The sequence below is a fragment of the Fonsecaea monophora genome (assembly GCF_001642475.1).
Source record: "Fonsecaea monophora strain CBS 269.37 chromosome Unknown Scaff50, whole genome shotgun sequence".
In the NCBI taxonomy this organism is placed as follows: Eukaryota; Fungi; Ascomycota; class Eurotiomycetes; order Chaetothyriales; family Herpotrichiellaceae; genus Fonsecaea; species Fonsecaea monophora.
The window spans coordinates 1,473-28,882 of NW_019173981.1; the positions used below are offsets into that span (position 1 = coordinate 1,473).

At 53.9% G+C, this 27,410-nt stretch overlaps 6 protein-coding genes across 6 annotated transcripts; 1 reads left to right on the plus strand and 5 right to left on the minus strand.

The window, feature by feature from the left end:
• Positions 1-288: 288 nt before the first annotated feature.
• On the minus strand, positions 289-3,522 carry AYO21_06865 (hypothetical protein; the record flags this gene model as incomplete). Its single annotated transcript, XM_022656824.1, has 1 exon — positions 289-3,522. One exon carries the CDS (start codon positions 3,520-3,522, stop codon positions 289-291), a length of 3,234 nt encoding a protein of 1,077 aa, XP_022510786.1.
• Positions 3,523-4,357: 835 nt separating this feature from the next.
• Positions 4,358-7,601, minus strand: AYO21_06866 (hypothetical protein; the record flags this gene model as incomplete). The annotated part of the gene is made up of 3 exons (XM_022656825.1): positions 4,358-6,784; positions 6,968-7,343; positions 7,396-7,601. The coding sequence occupies 3 exons, from the start codon at positions 7,599-7,601 to the stop codon at positions 4,358-4,360; spliced, it is 3,009 nt and encodes a 1,002-aa protein (XP_022510787.1).
• Positions 7,602-10,699: 3,098 nt separating this feature from the next.
• AYO21_06867 (hypothetical protein) lies at positions 10,700-11,849 on the minus strand (the record flags this gene model as incomplete). Its single annotated transcript, XM_022656826.1, has 2 exons — positions 10,700-11,515; positions 11,667-11,849. The coding sequence occupies 2 exons, from the start codon at positions 11,847-11,849 to the stop codon at positions 10,700-10,702; spliced, it is 999 nt and encodes a 332-aa protein (XP_022510788.1).
• Positions 11,850-13,319: 1,470 nt separating this feature from the next.
• Positions 13,320-16,373, plus strand: AYO21_06868 (hypothetical protein; the record flags this gene model as incomplete). Its single annotated transcript, XM_022656827.1, has 1 exon — positions 13,320-16,373. One exon carries the CDS (start codon positions 13,320-13,322, stop codon positions 16,371-16,373), a length of 3,054 nt encoding a protein of 1,017 aa, XP_022510789.1.
• Positions 16,374-17,101: 728 nt separating this feature from the next.
• Positions 17,102-24,597, minus strand: AYO21_06869 (hypothetical protein; the record flags this gene model as incomplete). The annotated part of the gene is made up of 7 exons (XM_022656828.1): positions 17,102-17,436; positions 17,489-21,185; positions 21,244-21,685; positions 21,851-21,965; positions 22,794-22,977; positions 23,035-24,332; positions 24,384-24,597. 7 exons carry the CDS (start codon positions 24,595-24,597, stop codon positions 17,102-17,104), a joined length of 6,285 nt encoding a protein of 2,094 aa, XP_022510790.1.
• A 785-nt stretch (positions 24,598-25,382) lies between these two features.
• On the minus strand, positions 25,383-26,168 carry AYO21_06870 (hypothetical protein; the record flags this gene model as incomplete). The annotated part of the gene is made up of 2 exons (XM_022656829.1): positions 25,383-26,111; positions 26,166-26,168. The coding sequence occupies 2 exons, from the start codon at positions 26,166-26,168 to the stop codon at positions 25,383-25,385; spliced, it is 732 nt and encodes a 243-aa protein (XP_022510791.1).
• Between the last annotated feature and the right edge of the window lie 1,242 nt (positions 26,169-27,410).

Below are 27,410 nucleotides of genomic sequence, written 5' to 3' on the forward strand. Positions count from 1 at the left end.
CGACTCATGTGCCAAGAGCGAGGAACGATCACTGGCTCTCCTCTCTGACAGTTTCTATTCGAGGGAATTGCACACTTTAGCTTAGCTACGTTGCAATAGCTTCACCGAGTATTAACTATGCGAGAGAGCGTTACACCGAATCATTTCTATTACAAGGAACTACTGCATGAGGAAGGTATTACAATCGATGTTGCGGCTATGCAACAGCGAGGCTAAAGCACAGAAAGAAAGAAAAGAACCTGGCAAAGCAAAAGCAGGCTGACAGAAGATCCATATACCTCGCCAAAATCACGCCCCAAGATGAATATAGGGAGCCCAGATAGAAGCCTTATCAGCACCACCGCCAAGTTCCTTCCTGAGAATACGCGTCGCTCTATTCAACGCCGCTGCACTCCTTCCAATATCCAGGCCTGCCGTTGCACCCGCGTTTACAATGGCGCTATAAAATTTATCGGCCACCATCGCAGATTTTAGATCTTGGATACGCCACAAGGTCCCGACAACAAATGGGAATCCGGCAAGCAAGAACGCAGCTGCAAGGTGCAGGCTCTCGTCCAAGAGGTCCTCGGCGCGGTTGTCGGCGACAAAGCAAGCAGACAGATAGGCAAGGCGCGCTGAGCTGAGGTTGAGCGCAGCCACCTCCCTCATCGGCAGCCGGGCCTGATCCGATACCGCCAGCAAGCTGCTGGATGGGTTGGATGGATGCGAATAGCCATGGCAGGCGAAATGGCAGAGCTGACACTGCTGGAGCGCCAAGATGGTTTCTGACTTTGTCGGGGCGGGAGGAAGGAGGCAGTTTATGGACAGGGAACCGAGCTTCTTCTCCAGTCTGTCGACCTCAATCTCGGCTCCAAGAAGGGGTTTTAGTCCAGAAGCGCCCTTCGCGGAGACTAGAAGGGCTTGAGTTATTGGATCTGCAGAGAGTTTCTCCGCCTTTTCGACAGCATGTTTGCGGGATTTCAAAGTTGGGGCATACGACGATATAACCATGTCGAGGGCGTTTGTTGTTGAGCCAGGCGATGAGTAATCGCCTGCCGCGTGGATGGGGAGCATGCTGAGCCAGCCGCTGGTCACCCACCATATCCTCTGTGGTTGCTCTTTCGCCCCAGCGAATGGCTCTTCCCCTATTGGACTCAGAGGTTTTATGATGCCAAGCTCTGCTAAGATCTTCTGGACGGCGGTGTCCCATAGCCATTTCAATATCCTCTCGATAGTTATCTCTTCAATTTTGGACGATTGTGATTGATTGGCTTCCCCGGCAACGACAAACGGCCGTCCTGTGCCTTTAGTGAGATCCCTGATCATCTTCGCATATTTCTCTATGTCTGTCAACTTGAGATTCGGAAGAAGAATTGCTCGGATGGAGCCACGAGTCACGAGGAAAGCATCGCTCCTGATTTTATCGACGTTAAACACGACGATGTGCTCATGGCTTTGGAGTTTCGCCATCTCCTCTTCGGGAAGGGCGTCGTTGAAGCTCCTGAGCTCGTCGTGCTCACGAATCAGACACTCCACTTTTTGCAGCTCTTGCCAAATTTCATGTCTATTTTCTCTGTTCTCGATTGCACGCTCTTTCCCCTGCCAGCTGGGAATGGATTGGAGTAGGCTAGTTGGGGCTGCGTTAAGCTCGTTCCTGAGTTTCTTGAACCTCGCGGCGAGATTTTTGTCGGCTTTTTCAACGCTCTCGAGATCAGCCCTCAGGCCCAGCTGCAGAGTTATCATGACCCCCCTTCCGATCTCCAACAAGCGAAGGGCGTTGTAGTCAGGCCACTTAGCTTCTAGTGCCATGACGGCCGCTCGGCTTGCGAGGCCCGCATAGTCTTTCAACTGACGCTGCTGGTCGTCCCAGTCCAGAGCTGCGGGGCTGACAAGCGGGAGCAGCTCCACGGCCAACTGCATTACCTTAGCTGAGAGTTTGGGGTTGCCGAACCGGATGAGATGCATTGCTCGTCTGCCGGACTTGATCCGCTGGGATGGGTCGGCTGATTCGATATTGAGAGCTTCTATGTGCACCTCAATAGCCCGGATGCGGTCCTCACGCCTTTTCTCCCCCGAGGCTGCATATCGGTCTGCGAGGAACATACCGAGATTGTGAAGGCACGTTGCTCGCATCGGGTGGTCTTCTGCCGCGAATTCAGTCGAAAGAGCCGCTTCTTGCACTTGAATGGCGAAATCCAGGTCACTGAAAGCTTCTTCTTCTTCTTCTTCTTCTTTTTCGCTGCTTTTGGAGTCTGATTTTGCTCGGTGGCGCTTTGCGAGTGCGACGGCGAGATTTGTCTGATAAGCTCCGCGGAATTGGGCAATGTCTTGTGTCTTGCTTTGGTCGACGACGAGCTGGCTGAGACGGACCATCTCATCTAGATCGTCAAATACGTTTTCAATGGAATATTTGGCACCGTAGACATTGGCCTTGACGGTGAGATAGGCTAGTTGGTCTTTGTGGCCCATTGGTGTCTGTTCGATCGCCTTTTCTAGAGCTTTGATTGCATCGTCCAAGTCTTGACATGTGCCCCTCATCTTCAGACAGCAGGCTAGCGAATACTCATATTTGCTCGTGTTCTCTCCTATCTTTGATAGGATCCCTACCGCCTTTCTCAGGGACTTTATGGCATCGCTCAGGTGTTGCTCTGAGTGCGTTCGCTCGAATAGTCGAGTCAGGGTCAAGCCCAGACTCCCAAGGCACTCTCCATGGTCAAGCCGATCTGGGCGGATAGCTCTCGCCGCACTTACTGCATCTCTACTTTTCTCCACAGCACTGAACAGATAATGGTCGCGATCCTTGCCACCATGCTCAAATTTCATCTGCAGGGCATTTGAGAGATTTACAAGCCTGCCGGGCCGGTCGTGGCAGGTTTGTGAAGTGAGCTCGACTGCCTCCTTGCTTTCCTCGAGTGCGTTGTTCAGTTCGATATCATCAACAGATCCGTTGTGTTCGAAGAGGCGCAGCCTTGCATTTGCTAGATTGCTGAGACATCCGCCCCTGATATCGCCATCAGTTGCATGATTTGCAGCCTCTTCGTGGGCTCTGATTGCCTGTTTAAGATCCTCTGGGTCCCCGAGGTGTTCGTATCTGGCCTGAAGAGCCGATCCATAAGCATTGCACACCGAGTCTAACCCGCGATTAGCTGTCCTCGCGGCTGTGACAGCGTCGTTCAACACGGAGACCGCACCCTGAATGTCTGTACGCGCCAAATCTTCTGATCTTTGGTTTGCCGACCGGATTCTCAGAAGCCTGCCCAGCTGCGACCGGTACTCCGACAGCTCAGGACTGCCACATCGAGTTGCGATGGAGACTGCTTTACTGCTTTTCGTGATGGCCTCATCCAAGTCTCTTGCCTGTTTCTGGTTCTCGGGCAGCTGGCGTCTACTGCTTAGTGCGACTGAAAGATTGTGATAAGCCTGGGACAGTGCTTCTACGTCTTCATCTGGCCCTGTCTGAAGTAAATCGAGCAAGTCCCTGCTCGCCTCCACGCTTGCGTTAGCGTCAACAAGCGACTCGGTCCGAGAGAAGTTGAACTCCATTGTTTCGCAAATCAGGCCAAGGACTGCACAGCGATTCTGATGGTCGATAGATTCGGTCGCTAAGAAACCCCGTAAAGGGGAGATATACCGTTGGCGGTCACTCGGAGCAACTTCAGAGGCCGCAACAAAGGTTCGAAACGGTTCCGGCAATTCTGTTTGTGTCTGCATGATCGACCGCGGGGTTTCACCCTGATTCAAGTTGGGCTTTACGCAAAACAAGAACCCAATCCTGAAGGCTCTCTTTGTCTGTTGATTGGATACGGGATTCTGGCAGCACTTTGTCCAAGGGAGAAGTTAGGACGAAGGCCCATATGTCTGTTAAGGTACGAAAGAAACGTCGGAACGTCAGTCAAGGAACATTGATCGCTCTTTCACTTGAGTACAAAGACTTGGGTGAACAAGAAGGTTACCTCAACAGTATGCCTACGCCACAGCGGGTGACAAAACTCGGTGCGCACTCCGGTCACACGCCTAGAATTATCATTAATTAATTAACCTCCAACCATCGCAAGGAGCCTTTTATGGGCTTCTAATTTTTCCTACCAGTAGTCAATACCTCTATAGTATCCCTAGTAATTTTCCCTGGTTATTATACTGTAAAAGAAGCAGTAAAAATCAATTAGTTATTGATGGGTGATTGAGTGGTCTCGAGGTGCGTACGGAATTTTGTCACCCACGTGACGGTGCACCGTTTATAGCTGATTCAGCGGCTCAGCGCCACTCCCCGTGGGTGCCCCGCGCCCCCCGTACAGCACAGAAGATGTCCGTGCGCCGCAGTGGCCCTCGGCGGCCGACTGAGCGGCACTCGGCCGGACATGTGACACCATCAACAATGCTAATAACCAAGTGCGGCATCCCAATCCATGCCCTTTGCGCTCTCATTTGCACTCTCATCAGATACCGGCACCACCTTGACAACTTGTTGTTTGATGTCAAATTTGACAGTCTTGCGCAAACTTCCAGCTGTCAATGGCCGGTCTTGCTCTAAAATATCTTCAAAGAGACCCCAGAAACCTCCTTCTGAGCTTTCACCATTGCCTCCCCGACCTGTTTCCTCGATGGGAGGGAGTAGGAGGGCATTGAAGTCCCTCGGCGACGTTGCGGCAATGACTTTGAGCATCTCTTTGTGTGCCTCTGATTGCTTCGAGGCTCCTTTCGGGGTTTCATACCTGATTGGAAGCAGTACCCGGTGTCCAGGGTTAAGTGTGACTGGGACGTCCAGCCGACCCGTGTTGCCCGACCTGGGCTTCGGATGAACAGGGATGATGGACCAATTTGACATGTCTAGGCATATCAAGGCGACATGCACCGTCTCATCTGTGACATTGTCAATAGCAAGCGCTATGATGTTCCCTGGTCGAAATATAATAGTGCCGTCTGCCTCGATTTCATTCCACGGCTTGACATAGTCTGGAACATGTGGTGCTTCTTTGAGATTTACTGTGTGAATAGGTTGAGTACTTTCTTCACCGTTGGGCGAGATCTCTCCCAGCACACGCATTTTCACAAGCGCTTTGCCCTGCGAACTGGTGCTCATCTCGAATGCGGAATAGAATCTTGCGAGGTGCATGGTGTGGTTGACGAGAGCCACCGGCGCTGTCTCATCCTGGGGGCGGAAGGCAAGTGTCGAGACGACTTCTCCTTTTCTGTCGAAAATTTGATACTCAGGCTTCTCTTCGTCGACTGCGACTTGCACGCAGGTAGGCCCCTTAAAGTCGTCACTGACTAGCTTTGCGTACCTGGATGTAGAACTTCTCCAGGCTTCTCGGATTGCTTCATGATCCGCAGCCTCTACTTCGACAGAGTGCCCTGTGGCTTTCTTGACAAGTCGCACGAAAATCTCATCTTGAGGGACTGCAGGACACCCTACAATGATCTGCTTTTCACTGCCGGTCGATATTTCGGTCCAAATGGCATCGGCATTTCCATCCTTGAGGTCCTTTGCCGATTTGATTGTGCAGACAGCCAAGCGGTCCAAAGGCTGCCCTTTCTCGCCTGCACCCACGGTTGTCAGGGGGTAGATATCAAACGTTGACCCAACCCTAGCACCGAGATACTTTGAGGTACTCAACCGCACCCTGTTCCCGTGATCAACGGGCTTGTTGAGCTCGATGATCACAGGCGCATCCAATACCTCTAGTTCCGAATCTCCAAAGAAGGCACGATCCATGGCACCTTTTATCAAGACATTCTGCTGACGAGAACCCCCCAGCTGCAGCTGCACTGCCTCAGCAATGTGCCACTGTAGCCGCCAGTACGAGAGACCCGGCAGGCCGTGGACAAGCGCATCTGTATTCCTGAGGAGACGATCAATGCAGAGCGTCAGGACACCTTGCCAATTACCCTTTTCGGATTTCACCTCATAGGCCTTTTCAAGCTCGCGACATGCAGCAATCACTGTATATTCTCCGCCAGACGGGACAAGCCAGTGATCAGCCATCGACAGAGACCTACCCTGCTCATCATTGCCACCAAGTCCCTGGCCGTGATCAAAGTCCGCAGCCTCGCCGGCCTGGGTTTCACTGTCTGTATTTTCTCCGTCCCAAAGTATGCTCTCCAAATCGTCAAGACCGCGAACTGCAACATTATCTCCTCCGCCTTCTTCTCGGGGAGAAGTCTCGTGGCTACGGTCACCATGCGAGATCCCGCTTGAGTGACAACAGTCGAGAACAACGGTTACAATAAGCTCCTTCTCCAGCATCTGTCGCAGGAGGTCCTTGAGTTCGGTTGCTTTCAGAACCCCGCCCGTCTTCTCCTTGACATCCGTAGGTACGAGGACGTATGTCCCTCCGTCCTGCTTCAAGCGAGCTCCGTGTCCAGAGAAGTGGATGTAGACTAGATCCTTCGGCGACGCTTTGCCACACGTCTCTTTAATTGCACCGACGATGTTTTGCTTTGTAGGCGACTTGCTCCTTGCCTTTGCCAGAAACGGAGCTGTGAGTATTGAAATGTGCTCGTCATCCATGCCCAGAGTTTCTTTGAAGTATGTCCACATTGCATCGACGTCCGCGACGCAGCCTCTCAGGTTCTGGATAGGGGGCCTTGTATCATCCTTGGGGTTGATGTAGTCATTGATGCCGACTAAAACAGCCCATTTGGATGGCTCCCTCGAAGTTTTGTCCTCTTTGGTCTCGTCGCGTTCGGCAACTCGTTCGCATACAAAGTCAAGATCGCCAACCCGGGCAGTCTGGTCTTCCACAGCGGCCTGGTTGTCTTCGTCATACGCTCTCATGTTGTTGTCCGTCTTTATCGAGGTGAAGACCTAGGCGGGGGTGAGATCACTGAATCACAGTTATTAGAGCAGGGGTTTGTGAGAGAATACCTGGTGCTTTTTGAACCACAGTCCGGTCACAAAGACTACGTATCTGTCACCACTCTTAGGCCAGAGGTCAAATCAGTCACTGATATGCTTTCTCCGATCTTTGTCAAGTTAGACAGAATATACCGGTGCATCATAGTGGTTCCATCCGCTGGCGCTGCCCCCCAGAACCCATCCCCCATGCACTCTAACCCCCGCTGGGAGCCCAGTAACATCCGCTTCGAATCCAAGATAGACGTCACTGGAGGTGTCTGACCAAGCAGTAATGGAGCAGTTAGTGGTGGTGTAAGTGCCGGTGACGATGAAGAGGCCATATCGTGCAACCTCATACTTGAAATTCGCCTGCAAGAGCTTTCTCTTGTTGCGAGACCACCAAGGCCGAATATCGGATTCTTGGTAGACGCGGTGATGGTGGATGTTAGGAGTCGTCACCAAAACGGCCCCAAAATCTGTTGATGTTGCCACCTTCAATTTGGCCGCGATGTCAACTGGCAGTCCCGTGCTATTTTGGCATGTTGGTACTTGAACCTGTTCGTCAGAGTATGGGAGCTCACTTGACCCCTGCCTCAAGTCCGACGTCGATTTTGGAGGTTCCACGAGATACCTTGGGATCCCAAGTTATGCCATTGTCTCGAAGCTCTGAATTCGTGTCCTGCGCGTCACCAAGACTGTGTTTCAAGAGGGAGGATGAGTCATTTAGATCGAATAGTTTGGACCAGAAGCCGGACTTGTCAAAGTAGCCACAGGTTCCAGGCTTCATGGAGCTCTGTCGGATAGGCTTATAGAGAGCATAACCAAAAGGGTGATGTCTCATCATCTGTCGGTATGTATGATCCAGCCTCGTTTGTGAAGACATGGCGCACTGTTGGTGCGGGTAAACCCGTGATCGAAATGATTTCGTACGGGATTTCAGCAAGACCGTTTAATCTGCCCATAATTCGGCTCGCCGCGGCATATGTAGCCCTCACGACGGCCTCAGCTAGGTAATAATGGCCAAATCAAATTGAAGAATTCGCTCGAGGCCGGTGTCCAAGCAATCTTACCCTGGCAGCCACAGTTGATGAAGACAGAAACCTTCCATGCAGCATTTTTCCAACCTGTTCAAAGCACAGCCCGTGGAAAATGACATGTCATTGCAGTCGAAAAGTGCCTCAATCGCGTGACTGGAGACGCAACGTATCGGATGGCTTGGGATGTGTTGCACAGCCGCCTCTCCAGCAAGCCCGGCCTTGTTGGCACCACAAACAGCGGATAGAGTCCCAGTAAGGCTGCCCAACCCCCACGCTCTACTTCAACTTTTTCGTGCTTGTAGGTGTGGTGGCTGCTTTGGACGGGAGCTTCTCCGCATCTGCATCACCTCCAGAACATGGTAGGGCGTGCTGTGATGCGTGATGGTCAACGTCTCAATCTTGGACTCTTGTAGCTTTGTAACTTCAATTGTCTTCGTCCTGATTACCGAAAAAGGCAAGAGGGGGCCGGGAAATGGCTTGAAACTTTCCTGTGGTGTGCCTCACCTAGCTCTTAGGAGCCACCTCGCCTACTTCGGCCAAAACAGTCCCACATATTGACTGACCTTCCCGCCAGAAGAGCAACTTTGGCGTTTGAATCGGTAAACATTTCACACATTCTGATTCCGTTAATTCCACTCATTTTCACCCTCGCACTGTCGCTGTGGAAAAGGACTGCTCCTTGTTGATTGGCGGGCGAGCACAGGGCCATCTCCCAACTTGCGCCTTCCCATGACCCTGTCGTCGAACTTCGCTTTGCAGAGCCTCGCTTTGCTTCTCGAGTCGAATTATCTACCTATTCAATTAACCTAATGAACAATATGGCCTCGAGCACAAGCAGTGCAACGAATGATGAAGCACTGCGGGACATTCAAAAATACTGGGACGCTCATGCGATGGTGCAATTGAACATGCTGCACCCCTGACTGAAACTCCTCATCCCCGTATGTGATGGAGAAGAGGAGGACTCCCCGAGAGACGCATATAGGGGATTGGATTGCATCACTGAAGATATTCTCTGTTTTAGCGTCCAGCTGTCAGCACCCGACGTGTCTGACGGCCCCATTGCTGTTTCACCAGAATAGCATTGCGGTCGCTATCCCAGAAGCGGTCTCTAATAGGCAATATCTTAGGCAACAGTGCCTACATTGCACCACCTCCGTTTCCACTTTTGTGAAGCCTTCTCCGGAAATCTTCTGCATTACCATCGTTAGGCCCCGGGCTTTCTTGTATTTGCTACACCAAGTTTGACTTTGGCTAGACTTTTAGACTCAGGTACATTGTATGACAGGGTATTAATGCCTCTCTCTTCAAGTGAACCTTATTTTAAAGGATCGGTCGGTTCATCAGCACTAGAACGGTCGGACTGAGCGCTGATAAAAGAGTGGTATATCTCTGATGGCGTCGAGTCATGAGAAGGCATCAGGTGTAGATTTGCTTCTGTCTCTATCGTCTTTGGTGCTAGCATGGTACTCGGCCGATGGATCGCATAAGCCGTCGTGGAAAGATTGGGTTCTGCGGACGCCTTGGAAATCGATCCAGTCCGCTGTTCTTGAGCTTGAAGGGCATCTCCCCAGCAGTGTAGGTAGTGAGATACTCTCAATTTTGCGTTGCCATTACTCGCTTGAGTTTTGCGTCCGACCTTGTTCTTGCCGCCGGAAAGGCTCTGGGAGGGTTGAAATGCGCTTTATCAAGACCTGGTCCGGAATCCACCGATGACGGGTAAAGTATCGCGCTTGAGCTCCTTAAAAGTCGTATATTCCTCATCTTCAACGTAATCCCGTGAACCGTCCAGTCGTATCCAAGCCGGCATTCTCAAATGTCAACAGACTTGGGTACAACCTCGCCCCAGCATAGCCTCAGTCTTTGCAGTCAAACCCGCAGTAAACTTCTTGTTCAACTTGGATTGTTTGACGAGTCTGACTTTCTAGGGCGTTATTGTGCGGGAACCTTTCTTGGTGACGCCTGCGCGGTGCCGTAGTAGTATATGGTTTCGCCTTGGTCGGTGTCGGCATAGTAGTGGTTGCGTTCTTCGTCGTGCGAGCTATTAAGGCTCTGCAAGAGAAGTATGAAGAGACGAGAAGATCTCACGCTCCGAGACCCAAGTTCTCGTTCAAGTCCAAGAGTCCTTCAGCTTTGTCTTTGAGCGACGCTGCAGAATTGGTGGCCGAGGAACGAGAAGGTGGAGGACCTGTCTGAGTTTCGCGAGAGGAGCCCGTCGGCCATAAGCCGTCCATTCAGAACGCGAGTCCCGGTATCTGTAGTCCATTCAAAGTCTTTACTGTATGCTCAGCGAGGTTGAAGACGATATTTGTCTACATTGGTTTGTTGAAAGGGAGACCTTAAGCTTCTCGGCGCTTCGACCAACCGTCGCATCCCGTGGAACGTCGCCAGGCCCAAAGTTTAGGCAAAATTTAGGCAGCAGCGTCAGGGCAGGGAATCTACCAGTTCCTTGATGACTGTCGGAAACACAAACCTACTCGAGAGACAGGTTTAGCCGACTGCTAGGCCCCAGGTATTTGCTCAGGGAGCCCGAAATAGAATTTGCAACAAGGCAGTGCCCCTTATGGCTCGCCCAGGGCTCCCCCGTACTCTGCCATCGCTCCCCCGTGCTCAGCTGGGCCTCCCCAATGCTCGATCACATGCCAGATTGAAGCGGCCACGCTCCCTTTCCTAACCAGAAATGGTAATAAATAAAGCACAGTTCGGGGTGTATATAACAGATATATGTATAGAAAGAAGAGATCATCCATGTCCACAAGAACATTTCCATGATGATGGGCAATGATACTGTCTCCCGAGTTTTGCTTGTCTGGTCCATCAGACACAAAATCTTGAAATGGGACAGAACTCAGTAGGTCGCGTTCAGCCGCATCTCAATGTACTCGCGGGCGTTGATGGGGTCGTACTTCTTGGGCCTGTCGTCGCCGTAGCAGCCGGGGATGCAGTCGATGGTGCGGTCGCGGTCGGCGGTGACGAAGTACGGGATCGAGTAGCGGGCGCGGGTGAGGCCGTCGCGGGCCATGGGCGGGGCGCGCACGCGGTGTAGCGTCGACTTGAGGGTGTCGTTGCTCCAGCGTTGGAGGAAGTCGCCGATGTTGACGACGACGGTTCCCGGGATGTACGGCGCCGGGTTGAACTGCCCCTTGACGTGCACATCCTCGACCTCCAGCCCGCCGACCTCGTCCTGGAACAGCAGCGTCATGGTCCCAAAGTCCGAGTGCGCGGCGATGCGCTCCATGGCCCCGTCGCGCAGCAGCGCCGCCTCGACGGGCGGGTAGTGCAGCAGCCGCAGCTGGTTGTCCCGCTTGGTGTGGTACCCTTCGAAAAAGTCCTCGGGGAGGTCCATGCCCAGGGCGATGGCGCGGAGGAGGCTCAGCGCCGTGCCGTAGCACGTGTCGAAGTAGCCGGTCATGAAGGCCCGGAAGCCGGGCAGCACCTCGTCGGGAAACCAGATGTTGGGCGTGCGCTCGTCGTCCTCGCGGCCCAGCTCGAACGACTCCTTGAAGTCCGGGCACTTGCGCAGCTGGTCGATCGAGTCCTGGTCGAAGACCATCTGCACCACCTTTTCCCGCCCGACCCCCGAGTAGCCCCGGTGCCACCAGCCGTAAGGCGGGTGCGGTGCCTTGTCCTTGTCGGCCTGTGAGAGGGCGAAGAATTTGGAGCTCTAGACAAATAAAGAACACCACGAGGACAGATGGTTAGCACGAGAAGAAAATATACATCATGACCAGGGCGAGCTCCAGGTCAGTTCTGGCCAGCATGTCCTTTTTCCAGAAACAAACCCAAGCAGTAAGAAAAAGGGAAAAGAGACTCACCCAGTCAAAAGCCTGATCCACCAGTTCCTGGGGAACCCCGTGGTTCTTGATATAGGCAAATCCCACGTCTCGAAACGCCTGGTAGACCAGTTTCCCCGTGGCGCGAGCCTCCTCGGGAGTGCCCGAGCGGACTGGTTCGAGGTCGATGATGGGGATGGCGAGTTCTTGCGGTTGGATGGCCATGGTGGATGGGATGTGTTCAAGGTGTGTGTATGTGGTTATATGTGTGCGTGTGTGTGTGTGTGTGTGTGTGTGTGTGTGTTTTATTTTCGTTGTCGTCGTCGTAAGTGACTAATACTCAACCTATTCGTCACAGTCTTAACAATTTATCATAGATATCTTTTTGGTCTGGGTATCAATAGATAGTGGGGATAACGATGTTCGATGTTCCGCTGAGGATTATGGTATGTGTGTTTGTATCCACGGGCTCGGTAGGGTATAGGGTATTTAGCTGTTCTTTTGATACTAAACTCATTCATCCTCGCATGAGCCTAGACCTTTGCGTGTCCCATGTGCTACTTACTCACTTGGCCGATCTGTCGCCACGCGATCCTCAATGTCGATATTCCTCCTCCGGGAAAAAATTGGTCTCCACTGATATGGTATGACATGAGAGGAATCCCAAAGGCGCATGGTCCTGCATATGTATGTACTGGGTAAGGAGAGCGCGTGCATGGAGTTTTAGTTGGCCGTGGTGTTTGGGTGTTTCTAGAGGCGAATTGAACACCGGTTCTATCCAGAAGGGTGCATATCGTGGGGACCACACAATTGTTAACCGATCGCGCGCCATCGCTTCGGTCAAGAATTATGCACTGTGGCGACGGGGGATATAACTCGGTAGGTAGGAGTCGACTTTAGCCTTGTGGAACCTCATGTATGTACCATCCATCGGTCAATTATGTAGAACGACCTCGGGAGTATGTCTTGACCTGATACGAGCGTGTCCCAGAAGTTAGCCGACCATACAAGGGGCGCTTCGGCCAACCTTGATTGCGGCGATCGACCCTGGCATGTCCTGGGGCATCTTTCCATTGGCGTAGCCCGTACAGGAGCCACCAGTGAGAAAAGTGCCCGCAATAAAAGGGTGGATTTCCGGCGGTGGCTTGGTTTACCTTGCCTCGGCGAAGGTTTCCAGTTGGTTTTTGATATAGCCCGGCCAGTATTGGTTGGCCCATTAAGAGCAGGTCCAGACAAAAGGACATGGTAATGTGGTTGTTTTGGATTTCCAGCCTATCTTGATCATATTCACTGACTCTCTGACTCACTGAATCACCCGACCTGGTTGGATTGATAAAGGGAAATATAGAACAAATACCTCGTACATAATACAGACAAAAATCTGCCTCTTCTGATCAATCGCTCAACTCCGTCCCGCGCAAAGTTGAACTTTTGTCTGGACCTGGAAATATCCACCGTCCATTATCGGTCGGCCAAATTCCTATTCTCGTTTGTTCGTTCGCTCGTTCGCTTCGCTTCGCTGCTCGGCATCGGCCAAGGGATAGCAGTGTATATCCAAGCATTATTAGAGAAGATACCAAGAACTCAGTTGGACGGAGCCGGACTCGAGGACGAACAAGCAAGGAAAAAAGGTATAATCACCTTTGAAATCCCCACGAGAAGGAGAAAAGGGGAGGACGAGAGAAAATTGGAACCATGGGGAGTATAGGCATCACCGACGCGCAATACCAAAGGTATCGGATAGGAGTCGACGTGGGCGGCACCAACACCGACGCCGTGCTCATCTCGCTTTCACCGACGCAGATCATCGCGTCCCACAAAGCGCCCACGACGCCAGATGTGACGACGGGCATCACCGAGGCCGTCCGGGCCGTCATCCAGGCGAGCAATGTGGCCCTCGACACCATCAGCTGCGTCATCATCGGCACGACGCACTTTGTCAACGCCGTGGTGCAGCGGTCTTCGTCACTCCAGCGTGTCGGCGTCGTCCGCCTCTGCGGCGGGCCCGAGCATGGCTTCGGCGTCGGCGTGCCCCCCTTTACCGACTTCCCCCCGGACCTGCGTCGACTGATCGCCACGCGGCCCTTCTTCTGCCACGGCGGCCACCAGATCTCGGGCGCGGAGATCTCGCCCATTGACGAGGCTGAGCTGGAGAGAGTAGCGGGCGAACTGGTCGCGGACGGCGTCTTCAACGTGGTCGTTTCGGGCATCTACTCACCTCCAAACGCGGCACATGAGATCCAAGCCGGCCGGATCCTGTTGGAGAAGATGCACGAACTGGTCGCAGCTGCAGGTGTGTCAGCACGACCCTGCGTGACGCTGTCGCACCAGATCTCGTCGCTGGGATTCCTGGCGCGAGAGAACGCGGCAATCCTCAACGCGTCCCTTCGACCGCTCGCCGAGAGGACCATCTGGGGCTTCCAAAAGGCCATGGTGGACATCTTCCGCGGGTCGCCCTGTGCGCTGTACCTGACGCAGAACGACGGGAGCGTGCTGAACGCGCCCGACGCCATCGACCTGCCCATCCGCACGTTCAACTCGGGTCCCACCAACTCGATCCGGGGCGGCGAGTTTCTCTGGACCACGGCGGCGAGCTCAGACCCGCACGAATCCCAGGAATCAGCGGCACGTCAGGACGCCCTCGTGGTGATTGACATTGGCGGGACGACCTCGGACAGCGGCCTTCTCCTCCCCAACGGGCTGCCCCGGATGAGCTCACTCATGAGCCTCGTGGGCGGCGTGCGGACAAACTTTGCCTTGCCAGCCGTGGAGAGCGTCGGGCTCGGCGGCGGCAGCATCATCAGAGTCTCCCCGGACCATCTAACCGTCGGTCCAGACAGCGTCGCGCTGGAACTGCCGACGAAGGCGCGTCTGTTTGGCGGAGACGTGCTCACCGCGACCGACATCGTGGCAGCGTCCGAGCTCCACGCGCCGTCTGGGGACAATCCCCTACAGGGTCTCGGGGATCCAGCACGTCTGAGAGATGTCACGCCCGAGACGGTCGCGCGGGCGAAGCGAGAGATGCGCCGCATCGTCGAAGAGCTAGTTGACCGGACCAAAGTGCAAAAGGGGGACGTGGACGTCTTGATTGTCGGCGGAGGCGCCATCCTGATCGACACGGACGAGCCGCTCGCCGGGATCCGTGCCGTGCGCAAAGTCAAGGGCGGTGAAGTCGCCAACGCGGTTGGGGCGGCTATCTCGAGAGTTTCAGGCGTCGTGGACACGGTGGTCGACACGTCGCACCAGACGTTGAAGGAGGCTCAGGAGGTGGTGTCGCGGTTGGCGATAGACGCCGCGGTGGCCAACGGGGCCCGACGTGAGACCGTCGAGATCGCCGAGGTCACCATCCTCCCCATCCAGTACGTCGACGCAAAGGCACGGATACTGATCAGAGCAGTCGGCACGCTCGACACGGTCAAGCACGCCAAACAAGGAGTATCATCCACCAACATCGCCCCGCCGCCAGAACTGCCCCAACACACCGCCAACAAATCTCTAGATTATACATCAACAGACCAAAAAGAAGAAGAAGAGCTCGGAGTGGTTGACCTCGAAAACTACCAACCCCGGGTCGAAAACCGCGAGTGGATCATCTCCATGACGGATCTCGAGTGGATTTCCAGCGGCTGCAAGATCCTCGGCTGCGGCGGCGGCGGCGACCCGTACCAGCAGTTCCTCAAGATCACGGCGGTGCTGCGATCGGCCCCGGGCAGCATCAGGGTCGTATCGCCCTTGGACCTCCCCGCGAGCGCCATGGTCGGCTGGACCGGGTGCATGGGCAGTCCCGAGGTGAGCATGGAGCGGATGGAGGCCAACGAGTGTAATAAGGCGCAGGACGAGTTGACGCGAGTGCTGGGCCTGCCGCCCATGGACGGCTTCATGGCCGTCGAGATTGGCGGCGGCAACGGCCTGGTCAACCTCGAGGTGGCCGCCGCGCACGGCGTGCCCTGCGTCGACGCCGACCTCATGGGCCGCGCGTACCCGACCTACTGGCAGACGACCATCAATGTCTACGGCTCCCCCAAGGGCGAGGCTCTCGTGCCTGCGACCATCGCCAGCGGGGACGGGTCGTTCATGACCATGACGGCCAGCCGGACAGATCGCCTAGTGGACAGCGCACTGCGCGCCGCTGTGGTCGAGATGGGGTGTCGGGCTGGAAAGGCCTGTCCGCCCAAGACGGCCAAGGTTGTTCAAGAGCAGGCCATCCTCCACAGCGTGTCGTTGGCCTGGTGGATCGGGCGGGCTGTGGCACTGGAGAAGAACGTCGCAGACCGTGCAACGCGCATCATCGAAGCCGTGGGTGGTGCTGCCAGTGCCCGAATCCTGGCCCAGGGCAAGATCACCAGCGTCGAACGCGTGCTAAAGACGGGCCACTCGTACGGCGTGGTAGAGATTGACGGCGTGCTGAGCAGCTCCGGGGCTAAAGCCACGGTCAGAATCCCGTTCAAAAACGAAAACGCCTTTGTCGAAGCGACCACCGGCGATGGTCAGACCACCATCTTGGCCGCAGTCCCGGACCTCATCGCCGTGCTTGATCTGGAGACGGGCGCCGGCCTGGGTGTACCCGACTACAAGTACGGCCTGAAGGTGACTGTCATCGCCATCGCCGCGTCCCCTCGATGGACCGACACTCCGCGAGGTCTGGAACTGGGAGGACCTGGGTCGATGGGGTTTGATCAGATTAAGTATGTGCCAATTGGCAAGTACACCAAGCCCCGCAGTGTGATTGATGTGTTCTCCAAGAGCTGAGATACCAAATGATGTGTTTTTTTAAAAAGAGTGAGTGTGGTTATTAGATGGAGCCCCATCCCTAGATAGATATCAGTAGAGACTATAAACTTCGACTTGGCTAGTTTTCTGTGAAGCCGATTGTCTCGTTTTTCGGAGACTCACAAGAGAAGTAGGTAGGTAGTAAGGCAAGACAGTGAACAGATAGAAAACGCAGCGGAGATATGTAAAGGGCCACCAAGCGCCCTCTTGCTTGTATGATGAGATCCGAAAAGGGGTTGGGAAACGGCGACTGGTAGACCAATCAAAGTTTTAATTCCCGATAATTGATTGACCTGCACATAGCATTGCCATGTATGAGATATCTCAATAGCCTGCGATGGTAGAATTCATCACGAGGCAGAGGACCAACGTCACTAAACGCAATGAAATCCAACTTCTGCCACACTCAAAGAGTCACAGTCGCCATTTTTGCTCGAAGCAGCGAAATTTCCTCAGGAAAAAAGTTCACCATCAGCTTCCCAAGGACAAAGACAAAAACCCGGAACCACAGATGCTCGTTGTATCATTTCCAACAGCCATGCGTGGCCGAATGTGAGCCACGGGCATCGTATCATCGCATTTCTCACATATCAACCTCCTCAGGACAAAGGTACCGTTAACTAGACAGCTACATGATGCTCTCTGCCACCCGTCATCTCCCACACAGCTTCGTTCATAGCCTCCCCAACTTCAAGTCTCGTTGCTCATTACCTCTTTCCCTTCTTCTTCGTGGCAACAACCTTGAACTGCGCATTGCTCTCCTCCTTCGCAGCACTGGCGTTCGCCGGCCCTTTCTTCGCAACCTCGCTCCATCCGCCACCCGCAGCGCCCGCACTCTTGGTATCTGCACTTCCACCAATACCCATCATCGGTTGAACGCCAGTGGCAGGCTCCACGACCCCCTTGTCGGCGAGCTTCCGGCGGCGGACAAACTCCTCTGCAAAGCGACGGCCATCAAGGGTCTGCGAGCTCGCATAGACACTATCTGATATGATTTCGACATCGGGTGGGAGTTGCAGCAGATCTTGCACAAAATTATCCACTGTCACCATGTTAGTTTTAGATCCAACAGCAACCGAATCATCAATACTTACAGTTGATCCCGCTGTTCAGCCCCTTCCCGAGTGACCCTTTGATCCACTTGGTGAATTCTTCATTGGCTTTGCTCTGGTTGGTGGAGGTGGTGCTTCGAGGTGTGGAGAGAGGGGGCCGCGTTTTGGGTGCGCTGCTCGCTGATACTGTCCGCGACACCGGCTGAGGTGTTGCAACGACGGCAGGCGGGGCCTTGGCCTTACCGCCCGAGCCTACAGTCGTCCACACGCCGCCTGGGCCCCCCGGGTTTGCTGGAGCGGCTTTGCCAGCAAGTTCTGCGTATCTCTTGCCCCCCGAAGCAGCGGTTGGGGTGCCAGTAGTTTGGACGCTTGCCGTAGCGGCTGCGGCCGCAGCAGCAGCACGCTGTTTGCGAGACTCTTCCTCTTTCTGGATCTGGGCCAGCGTTTTCTTTGGAGCCGAATTCGCTGTTGTACCTGTTTTGACAGGGTTTTGTTTCGCCCAGACAGAGGTGGTTTGAGCACCGGGTGTGGCAGGTGACACAGAGCTGCCCCAGGTGGAAGTCGATGGAAGGCCGGGTGCAGGGGCGGGGGCCTGAGCCTGGGCCAACCTTTCCTGCTCTGCCTGTGCACGTCGAGCAGCGGCAGCAATTTCTTCCTGCTCGGCTGCCCGTTTGGCTTCCGCTTCTTGAATTTCCTTCAAAGATGGACCCTTGGCATGTTCAGCGGTGCGCTCAGCCCATGGTGCGACCGAGACGATGGGCGTCTCGATCGGTGTTTGGGTGGCCGATCTGGACTCCGCGGCAAGGGCGTCAGCCACGTGTTGCCTGTTCCGCTGGGCGGCGGGAGCAGGCAAAGGCGAAATCGAGACAGGGGGAGGCTCGACCGGAGTGTCTTTCTTTGCCCAAGCACTTTCTTCCGCGGCCGCTTGTTGGCTGGCTGCTGCAATCTGCACTTGCTGAGCCAAAGAAAGTTGCTCGGGTTCGGGCTTCGCCGTAACAGCAGCATGCCCAATTGGGGCGGGTACCTTTGATGCTGCTGACGTGACAGCTTGTTCAGTAGGTTGGCGGGGAGCACCAATGGGTTGAGGTCGAGGCTCTTCAGGGCCGAGACGACCAGCTGGTATGTCGATTTGCCCACGTAGTCTGTGGAACTCGTCCAGCCGCTCGTTGCGGCCCTGAGGGCCTAAAAAAGCATCCTGATGACCGCGCATATCAGTTTGTTGCTGTTGTTGCTGCAACCGAGCCCTATCTTGAAGCATCGTGTTGACTTGTTGGGAGGGAACGACCTCGGGCGGAGGAGGGCCTAAAGGGGCGCCGGTAAAGGGGAGATTATTTGTGCGTTGATTGAAGCTCAGACGATCCATCATATTATGAATATCATCTTCACGGCCAAAGGCTGGTGCCGCAGACGGTCCAGCGTGGTGGGCGAATGGTAGACCTTGTTGGGGAGGTTGCATCAACGGCTGTATTGGCGACGGCTGATAACCAGTCGGCGAGGTGATGCTTCCGAAGCTGGGTTGGCTTTGTAGGGAATGGGCGCTGGAGTGATGGTGCAACGAATGCATCCCATTTTGCATTTGCATCTTCATAGCCATCTGCTGTTGCGCCAGATGTTCCTTCTGCCTTGCCATCAGGTATTGCTCCTCCTGCTTACGTCTTTCCAGAGCATTTTGTTGCTCCGCGGTCAAGGTCGTACCGAAGCTTGGGAAGCTATTAGCAAAGGGTGGCTGGGCAGTACCGCTAGCAGCCGCACCCATAGAGGGGTTCGCCCAGTTGTTACCAGGGCCAGCGGTTGGAGGGCCGTGAGGAACACCGATCTGAGGCACCAAGAATGGCTCACGAGAGTTTCCTATGCGTCTCACCAATTGGGCAAGTGGCTCAAACTCGGCATCCTCAAGCTTCTTCACCTGTAGCTCAGCTGTAAAGAAGCCGGCCTTGAACCAATCGTGCATCTCCAGACCGGACCATGGTCCTTGGGTGTTTCCCTGAGGGTCACGATAGATCCAGCGCATCCGGTCGGGCATAACCATTTGTCGCTGTTGCGCAGCTGGCAGCTGGTTCGAAGAGTTACTCCCGCTCGACTGACTGAGCCCATGGCCGGATTGATAGTTCTCCGATCCGCCCGTTCTCGGTGCCGCCTGTGAAGCTGAAGCTGAACCTGATATCGGGACTGAACCCGTTGGGGGCCCTGCGCTCGGAGGTCCAAATTGGCCGGGCAGATTGGGATTCAGCGGTTCTTCCACGCTCCTCATAGAAGGAGACTCTTCGAAGAGGCTTGGTGGACGACCAAACTCATCTTGTCTGCGGTTTGTGCCATCGAAAGGATCTCGCACAGGATGTTGTTGAGCACTGTCTGGCCGAGAGTCGAACGATGCAGTCTCGTTCCTGCTGTCCCCTCGAATTTGTTCTTGCATTGCCGCTGGCAACATGGCTCCGAGTCGAGCAGCCCTTCCACCAGAGCCAAATCCACCGAAACCGCCGCCGAGGCCACCAGGAGACTGTAACTCGGACAGAGGACTGAATATAGGATCGCCAAATGCAGACGAGATCCCTCGATCCAATGCGGGTTTGCTTGATCCGATACCAGCGCCGGACCAAGTAGGATTACCTCCGAGACCACCGAAGCCCGCCAGACCACCAAATCCAGCTGCACCGCGGAGACCGCTTGCTGAATTACTTCGATCGTCGGAAATAGGATACATGCCTCGACGCGCAGCACCGCCAAAAGGCGGGAGGCCCGATGCCTGGGAAGCGGAGTCATTTGTGTCACGCTCATCGTCCTCGACACGACCGTGAGGACTCTGATATGGATTGGTGTTTGTTGGGCTCATGGGTTCGTGGAGATTGTATCGTCCGTGCGGTGTTTGCTGGTACCCTTCATCGTGGCCAAAGTCCCGGGTACCAATCGCAGCATGAGGAGCAAATGCAGACATGCCCATTTGTTCAATCCCTGCACCGGCTGGGATGGCCTCCTGGGCGCCACCCAAAGCCGCGCTGCCTGCTCGCGCGGGTGCGTCCTCATACGGATTGGTCTCACTACGACCGGGACGAGTCTTGAGCTCGTCGCGCAACCTCGCCTGGCTGGCATCTGCATCCTCTTCCGGCAACTTTTCAAGTGACCCAAAAAGGCCTTTGTCTTTACCAGGTTGTGAGACATCCTCCGCACTCGACTTGGACAAAAGATCCTTGAACCGGCTGGCGCTGCGTGCGCTTCCAAAGCCAGGTCGCTTGTCGGCAGGCTCGGTTGGCGTGCTTGCAGTCCCTATCGCAAAGCTGCCAAAAGTACCCATAGATCCGAAACCAGACGGCTGAGCACCCGCTGACCAGGGCGATGCAGACGGGGGATTCAGGCCGGCACTTAACGGACCAGTGCCTGCGCGACGCAACCCCGGAAATGACGGCTGCGACTCTGGGGTTTCGTCTGGCTCTGGATCTTCTTTGGCAGAGGGTGTGGCTTCTTCCTCCTTGTAGTCTGTTCGACGTCGCAGCAGAGCAGGAGGAGGGGTCGCGGTGTTTGACTCGGTTCGGAAAAAGGACTTCGTTTCTACAGGTGACATGGGGCCATTACTCATGAAGGAATCACTCGTCTCTCGTCGACGCGTCCCTGGCCTCGAATTCCCGGTTGTACTGTTGTAACCTGATAAGGAAGCCTTGCGTCCACCGATCACTCCCACTCCAGAGCTCTCTTTGGAGGTATTTTGCTGCGGTTTGATTGGCGAGTTGACCGAACCGGAAAAGAGCTGCCATTCACAATCAGCCACGCCTAAACATATCGCGCAAAGGTTAGGTCGTGCTCACCACTTTCTCCTCTTCCGTCATAACCCTCAGGCCAAATGGCTCGGGATTTATGTTATAGCTCCAACAGACCTCTGGGCCGGGGACCTGGTCTTTTCCGTCACCGCCGATGCCGTGAACACCCACCCCGTTTTGACTATCCAAGGGATTCCACGTTCCCAAAAAAATATCCTCGAGGTTCCGATCTAGAGCCGAGGACTCTTTGAGATTTTGGAATATGTTCAGAAGTTGGTCCTTGGAGTAGCGGGTATCGCCCAGAGGGGGATTTCGAGGCATGCTAGGGTTGGTGGAATTGAGGTGAGGAGGGATGTACACGCCGCCGTTATTGGCAGTAGGCAACGCTACGCCTGCGCTTTCTCGAGCTTGTGATTGTGTCTGTGACTGCGAGGTCGCTTGAGAGACTCTGCGAAAGGTTTGCGGGGCGCCGTTCACACGGCTTCTAGACCTGCAACGAGATCAGAAAGGTCAATGAAAATCGCCAATTCCACATGAAATCAGACGGAGCGAGATGGATTCCGAGAGATAGAATGACTTGAGCATTGATGGTGCGATAACTGAAGATGGATTTGTGGTGCGCAATGTTCAGAAATTCTCGAGTCGGTTGGCCTACCAGTCACTTGATCCCGTATTGTCCCTTCTATTTCCAGAACTGTCACCATTCGTGCTAGCAGCAGCAGCAGCAGAGGCAAAGGTAGACCCGAAGGGAGAAGGCATCTTGTGAGGATCTAGAGGAAATGGAAGTCGTAACGTGGACAGGGTCCGTCGAAAGTAGCTTTTTGGGGCGAGTCGAGAGTAAAATGCGGTATATGGGCGCGTGAGTTCGGAGGCGAACAGGCCAATATGCAGGGGTGCGGATCAGGTCGAACGACGGACGATAAATATCGCAGGATATGGGTGTTGATTTTACAGAATGATATATCGGGCGGGCTTGTAGAAGTCGATTGTTATGGGTGCCAGAAAATCAACGCAGGATAAGTTCGTGGGAACTGAGAAAGAGACGAGAGGAGAGTGCTCCGGAAGGGCCCCAAAGCACTGGGCGTGTAGCCAGTAACAGAGGTCCAGCTAATAGCCCCGGCTCACTAGGCTAAGGTGGCCCCCGATGCTGTCTAACTGGGCATGCCAAAGTACCCTACAAGTACTAGTATCATGCTTGTTGAGGGGGCTCTCGCCTATAGGACGTGGCCCAGTGTCCCCCCTAGCTAGGCACCACATGGCTTGCCAGGAAAGGACAAGGGCGAGGCACAAGGAACCCCGAATTCTCCTGAGATCGATGAAGAGACCCATCCCACGCTGAATGTCGAAATTTCGGTTTGCCAATCACTACCTGTTCGTACGTATCGAAGCCCCACGCTTACTTTTCCCTTTTGCAGACCGCCGCACAAATGACAAGGGAGAGCAAAAAAGGGAGCGCGAAAATATTCATATTGCAGCAGAAGATCGTCGAGGCCAGACTACCAACTACTATGTACAGATCTCTCCGGATATCCTCCAAACTCCATCTTCCCCAGCCAATGTGTAGGTGCATGAATCCCGTATTCAGAACCGAAGCCTACCCGTGTGCCGGAGAGCAACGCCCGCGCCCACCGCTGCTAAGCTCAGCGCCGTCAGAGCCATGGTTTGGTAGCTGATCTGCGACTCTTCAACAACTCGCCCAATGTGCGTGGGCTTTTGCTTGGCCACTTTATCTGCAAAAGTCCCTGAGAGTTCATAGTCGGACCAGTCGACATTGCTCAAAAGCTATCGGCAAGTCAGCATTAGAAAAGTTAGACATGGACGGTTGGGATCGCATCTCACCTTCTGATAGTCCACGACTGTGCGACTCCAGTTGTTGGTAATCTTGCCGCTATCCTTGACCTTGTACCAGCTGTTGCAGTTGGGGTCTGCGAAGCTGCTCCTTTCCAGTTCCGACTGGATTTCATCGTTGTACTTTTTGACTTTGGCCGGGTTAGGCTCGATCACCAGGCTGCCACCATTCTTTCGGGCATCAATGACCTGCTTGATCAGAGCGTTGATGTATTTGCTCTGCGTCTCGATCATGAGGATGATGCTGTTGTGTCCCAGATTCGTGTTGGGACCATACAGCATTCCGAAATTGGGCAGACTCTCGACAGTCACACCATACAGAGCTTGCCCACCCTCCTTCCAGATCTCACTCAACGTTCGCCCGGCGCTGCCTGTGATGTTGATGGGATGCATGAACTCGACAGTGCGGAAGCCAGTGGCGAGAATAATGAGGTCGTAATCCTCCTCTTTTCCGTCAGTGACTATCCCGTTGGCGGTGATCTTGTCAATTTTGCCGGTTTCCAATCGAACATTGTCACGGAGGAATACGGGGAAGTAGTCATCGCTGATGATGACGCGCTTGCAACCAATCGAGTAGTTTGGCTGCAGCTTCTCCCACAAGTCGGGCCGATTTGGAAGTTGAGCATGCAGATGATCTTTGCTCTGCGCCTCAAGAAATTGTGCGGTGGTGGATGCGTTATCAAACACGGCGGCATAGAATGCTTCCCGGAAATCCATCATGTCGGCTCGCTTTCGCCACCGGACAAAGGGAAGATATTTGTACACACTTCTCTTCCAGGCTGGAATAGTAGAGTCGAGACGAGGAATGACCCAGTTGGGAGTCCTCTGGTGGATGGTAAGATGAGAAACCTCTTTGACAATCTCTGGAATGATCTGCGCGGCTGTGGCACCGTTTCCAATAATGGCAACTTTCTTGCCTCGTAGATCGTAGCTCCAGTCCCAGCGGGCGCTGTGCATGAGTTTTCCCTGAAAGTCGTCGAGGCCTGGTATTTCTGGCATTCTAGGCACATTGAGCTGGCCTACGGCAGAGACTAGAAAGTCAGAGGTAATGGTATATGTGCTCCCAAACTCGGCGTCTTTGGCGCCCTGTACAGACACTGTTGTCTTCCACTTTTTCTCTGCGTCATCCCACTTGGCTGAGTCCACGGCGGTGTTGAAGCGTACGTAACGGTATAACTCGTACTTTTGTGCGACTCCCATGAGATACTGCAAGATTTCCTCCTGGCCAGGGTACTCTCTGGTCCAGTCCGGGTTTTGCTCGAAGGAGTAGCTGTATAAATGTGACCAGACTGCGCACATTGTTAGAATCTCGCTGCTCCACAACGGTGATTTGTTCTTACCATCACAACAGCATCCTGGGTACTTGTTGTCTCGCCATGTGCCTCCAAGCCCACCACTCTTTTCAAGGATAACAAAGTTTCTGCAGTTGTTTCTTTTGATTAGGTCAATAGCGGTGCACATGCCGGAAATCCCCGCGCCGATGATGACCACAGCTGCCTCAGTGTGGTCCTTATTGCCCACGGGGACTTGCGGCCACGGCATGTCACCTCCCATCTTGCTGACGTTGATGGTCTCTCGAGAAGAAAATCACTTGAAGTCGAGCTGGTTTCTGAAAGGGCACTTCAAGGCGAACAAAGTGGAAAGAGGAAATTTGTATCGAAGGAGGCAAGACAGCAATTTAAGAGGAGCGATGGGAGCAGCCAAAAAAACCTTCCAAGTCGATAAATACCTGATCTAGTGCCTGCGACACGGGCGCCGTGGGTTGTTCCGAGGCAATCAATGCGCGCCTGACTGGGGTTGAGCCTTGACTCGAAAATGCGGGGAAGGTTCGCCTGCAGCCGCGAATCCAATCCAGCCTTCTGTAGTGGCCAAAGCCCAGATCCCACACACGAAGGGGCGTTATCTGCTAACTGGATGGGTCCCTGACTCGGTAATCCTGACACATCTTGATATCGGACAAGGTTGGGCCCAACATGTGTCAACGGAACATGACACGGTCTCGAGAGACACCGTTTGCTGCCGTCGGCCCTAGGGATCGAGACGGGGACTTGGAGTATTTCCGACTCGGTCAATACCTCCCAATTGAGAGCGGACGAGGCATCGGCATCTTCTCGCCACTTTGCTGGCTCATAAGTCCGGTGTAGCTGTATGCCGCAGGTGGTATGAGGGATCCAGGTTTTTATCATGTGTTCGTGACCAAGCTTCAGTAATCCGAGCCCACGTCCGCTATTCGGTCGTCTCAGCTTAGCCGAAACACATGCCGCCGCTATCAGGATGACTTGATGAGCGTTGCATCGAGGAGAATCGAACTGGCGTGAGAAGTTGCCACAACAATATGGTTATCTCAAGAAGTAGATGACCAGGAAGCAGAAGGAGAAAAACACCACAACACCTCCCCAAAAGATCCATTTGTCTTGCATGGCTCTTCGCTCAACCATCCGGATAGTGTCACCGCTCACTCCGAGAGTATTGGCAACACTATAGAGCTTCCGCTGTGTACCTTTGAGAATGTCACGTTGATGTCCCAGATCGCCCAGAACAGCTCGGCCTCGATCCAAAAATTCATCGAGCTGGGCGTTGGCAGTATCAAAGAAGCTCTGTTCTCGCAGTGCGTGTTCCTCCCGAGTATACTCACTGGAACCCGCGCCGAAGGACAATCCGTCTTGTGTGTTGCGGTGGGCAGGAGCAAATGCGCTCTGACTTGAGACATGGGCATATGGGTTCTCAGGGGTTGCAGCATGGTGCGGCCGTCGACCGAGTAGTTCATTCCTATTGTTTACAGCAACGGTTGCCTCACGTTCCCTTTTCAGTTGATCGAATTGTGTGCGATAGGACGCCAGATCTGCGCGAAAGTTCTTGAGTCTCTCTAATGCCTTCTCTTTCTTCTCTTCGTTCAGCTCATTTCGCGAGAGATTTTGGTAGTCCTCTAGGGTTCGTGAAAGACTGGTAAGGGTCGTGGATATCTGTCCCTGTAGAGCGGGAGACGCGGTGGCCGGTGCCTGTGCGAAAGTTTCTAGGTCTTTTCTGACAGAGGTGGACTGTTTCAGGGCTTGGTTGAATAGCACATTCTGGAGCATGTGAACGAGATGTCTTGAGCCGCACCTGACAGAGGATCGACTTACCATCTTGCAAATGCTTCGAAACCAGATTATGATGGAGGAAATACAGGGACTTTACAAGAGATGCTAGAAATTCCGTCTCAACTTTGTGCTCCAATAATTCATGTTGTTGATGGGGGGCACCAAAAGTACAGTTTGTCCTCCCAGCGCGCTTTGCTGCTGCGCTGGAACCCCAAAAGGGCATTAAATACGAAATTCTGCCGAATCACATATGATTCGCTCTACTTCGACGACACAAACTGGTAACCATGACAAAACTTGTTCCTACAGGGAAAAACACATCGTTGATCACTATGCTGGCACACGTAGTTAGAGATGCTAGACATGGGCCACCTGACTATACAGGCGTACAATTCACCTACGATTTCCCAGGCCTATGGTCACTAAGGTCTTGTTGAGAAATTCCATATTGAGGACACTCACAAGCAAACCATACAGCTCAAGCGATTCCTGTGACGCCGCAACTGCCTTGACGTGTTGCAGTGTCACCTGAAAGTAAATCAGCCTCTGGTGGGTGAGGAAGTCGTTGCCGTCGACCATTGCAGTAACCGCACATTTTCTTTGGCTGAACCTATTTTCTCCCCTCATTCACCTATACTGATTACGAGGATATCCCACTGTTATCAATTTTATCTTCTGAAGCCCCAAAGAATTGTCTTCGTCCACCGCGCCAGTCTCACTCCTGTGCTCGCAGCCATCGTTTCGCCAAAACAACAGCGGATATTGTTGTTCGCAACCCACAGTGCCTATCCAGAGCACCACCTTCACATTCGAATCCTATGTAGCAGCAATGAACGGCGCATCCGACAAAGAACAGCCCTTCTCCAGTGAGCCTCGCTCAGGCTGGGATATAATCCAACAACAGCCTTCGTTCCTGTACACCATGATCTTCTGCAACCCAGTGTTAGTCCTGCACTTTATCAATGGATTCCTCAGTTTCCTCTATCCGGTCACCAACCATGACTCGATCTTCGATACCTCAGTCCAACCTCATCTAGATGTCCATGCTCATGATAGCCATTGTCGCCTCTTCACCCTGTTCATGGTTGTATTGCAATCAGCGGTCTATTCGTCGCAAGCGGTCAGAATCAGCATGCCATGCCCTTCGCAGGCTGACTCACGGACGAGGGATCTGTCAACCGATGAGACCACCAGGGGAAATGGAGCAGGAGATTCCTTGCGGTGTCGGGTTGGTTACTGAAACGTCATCGATCAAGCCAAAACACAAAGCTGTGGAAGGAAGTTATT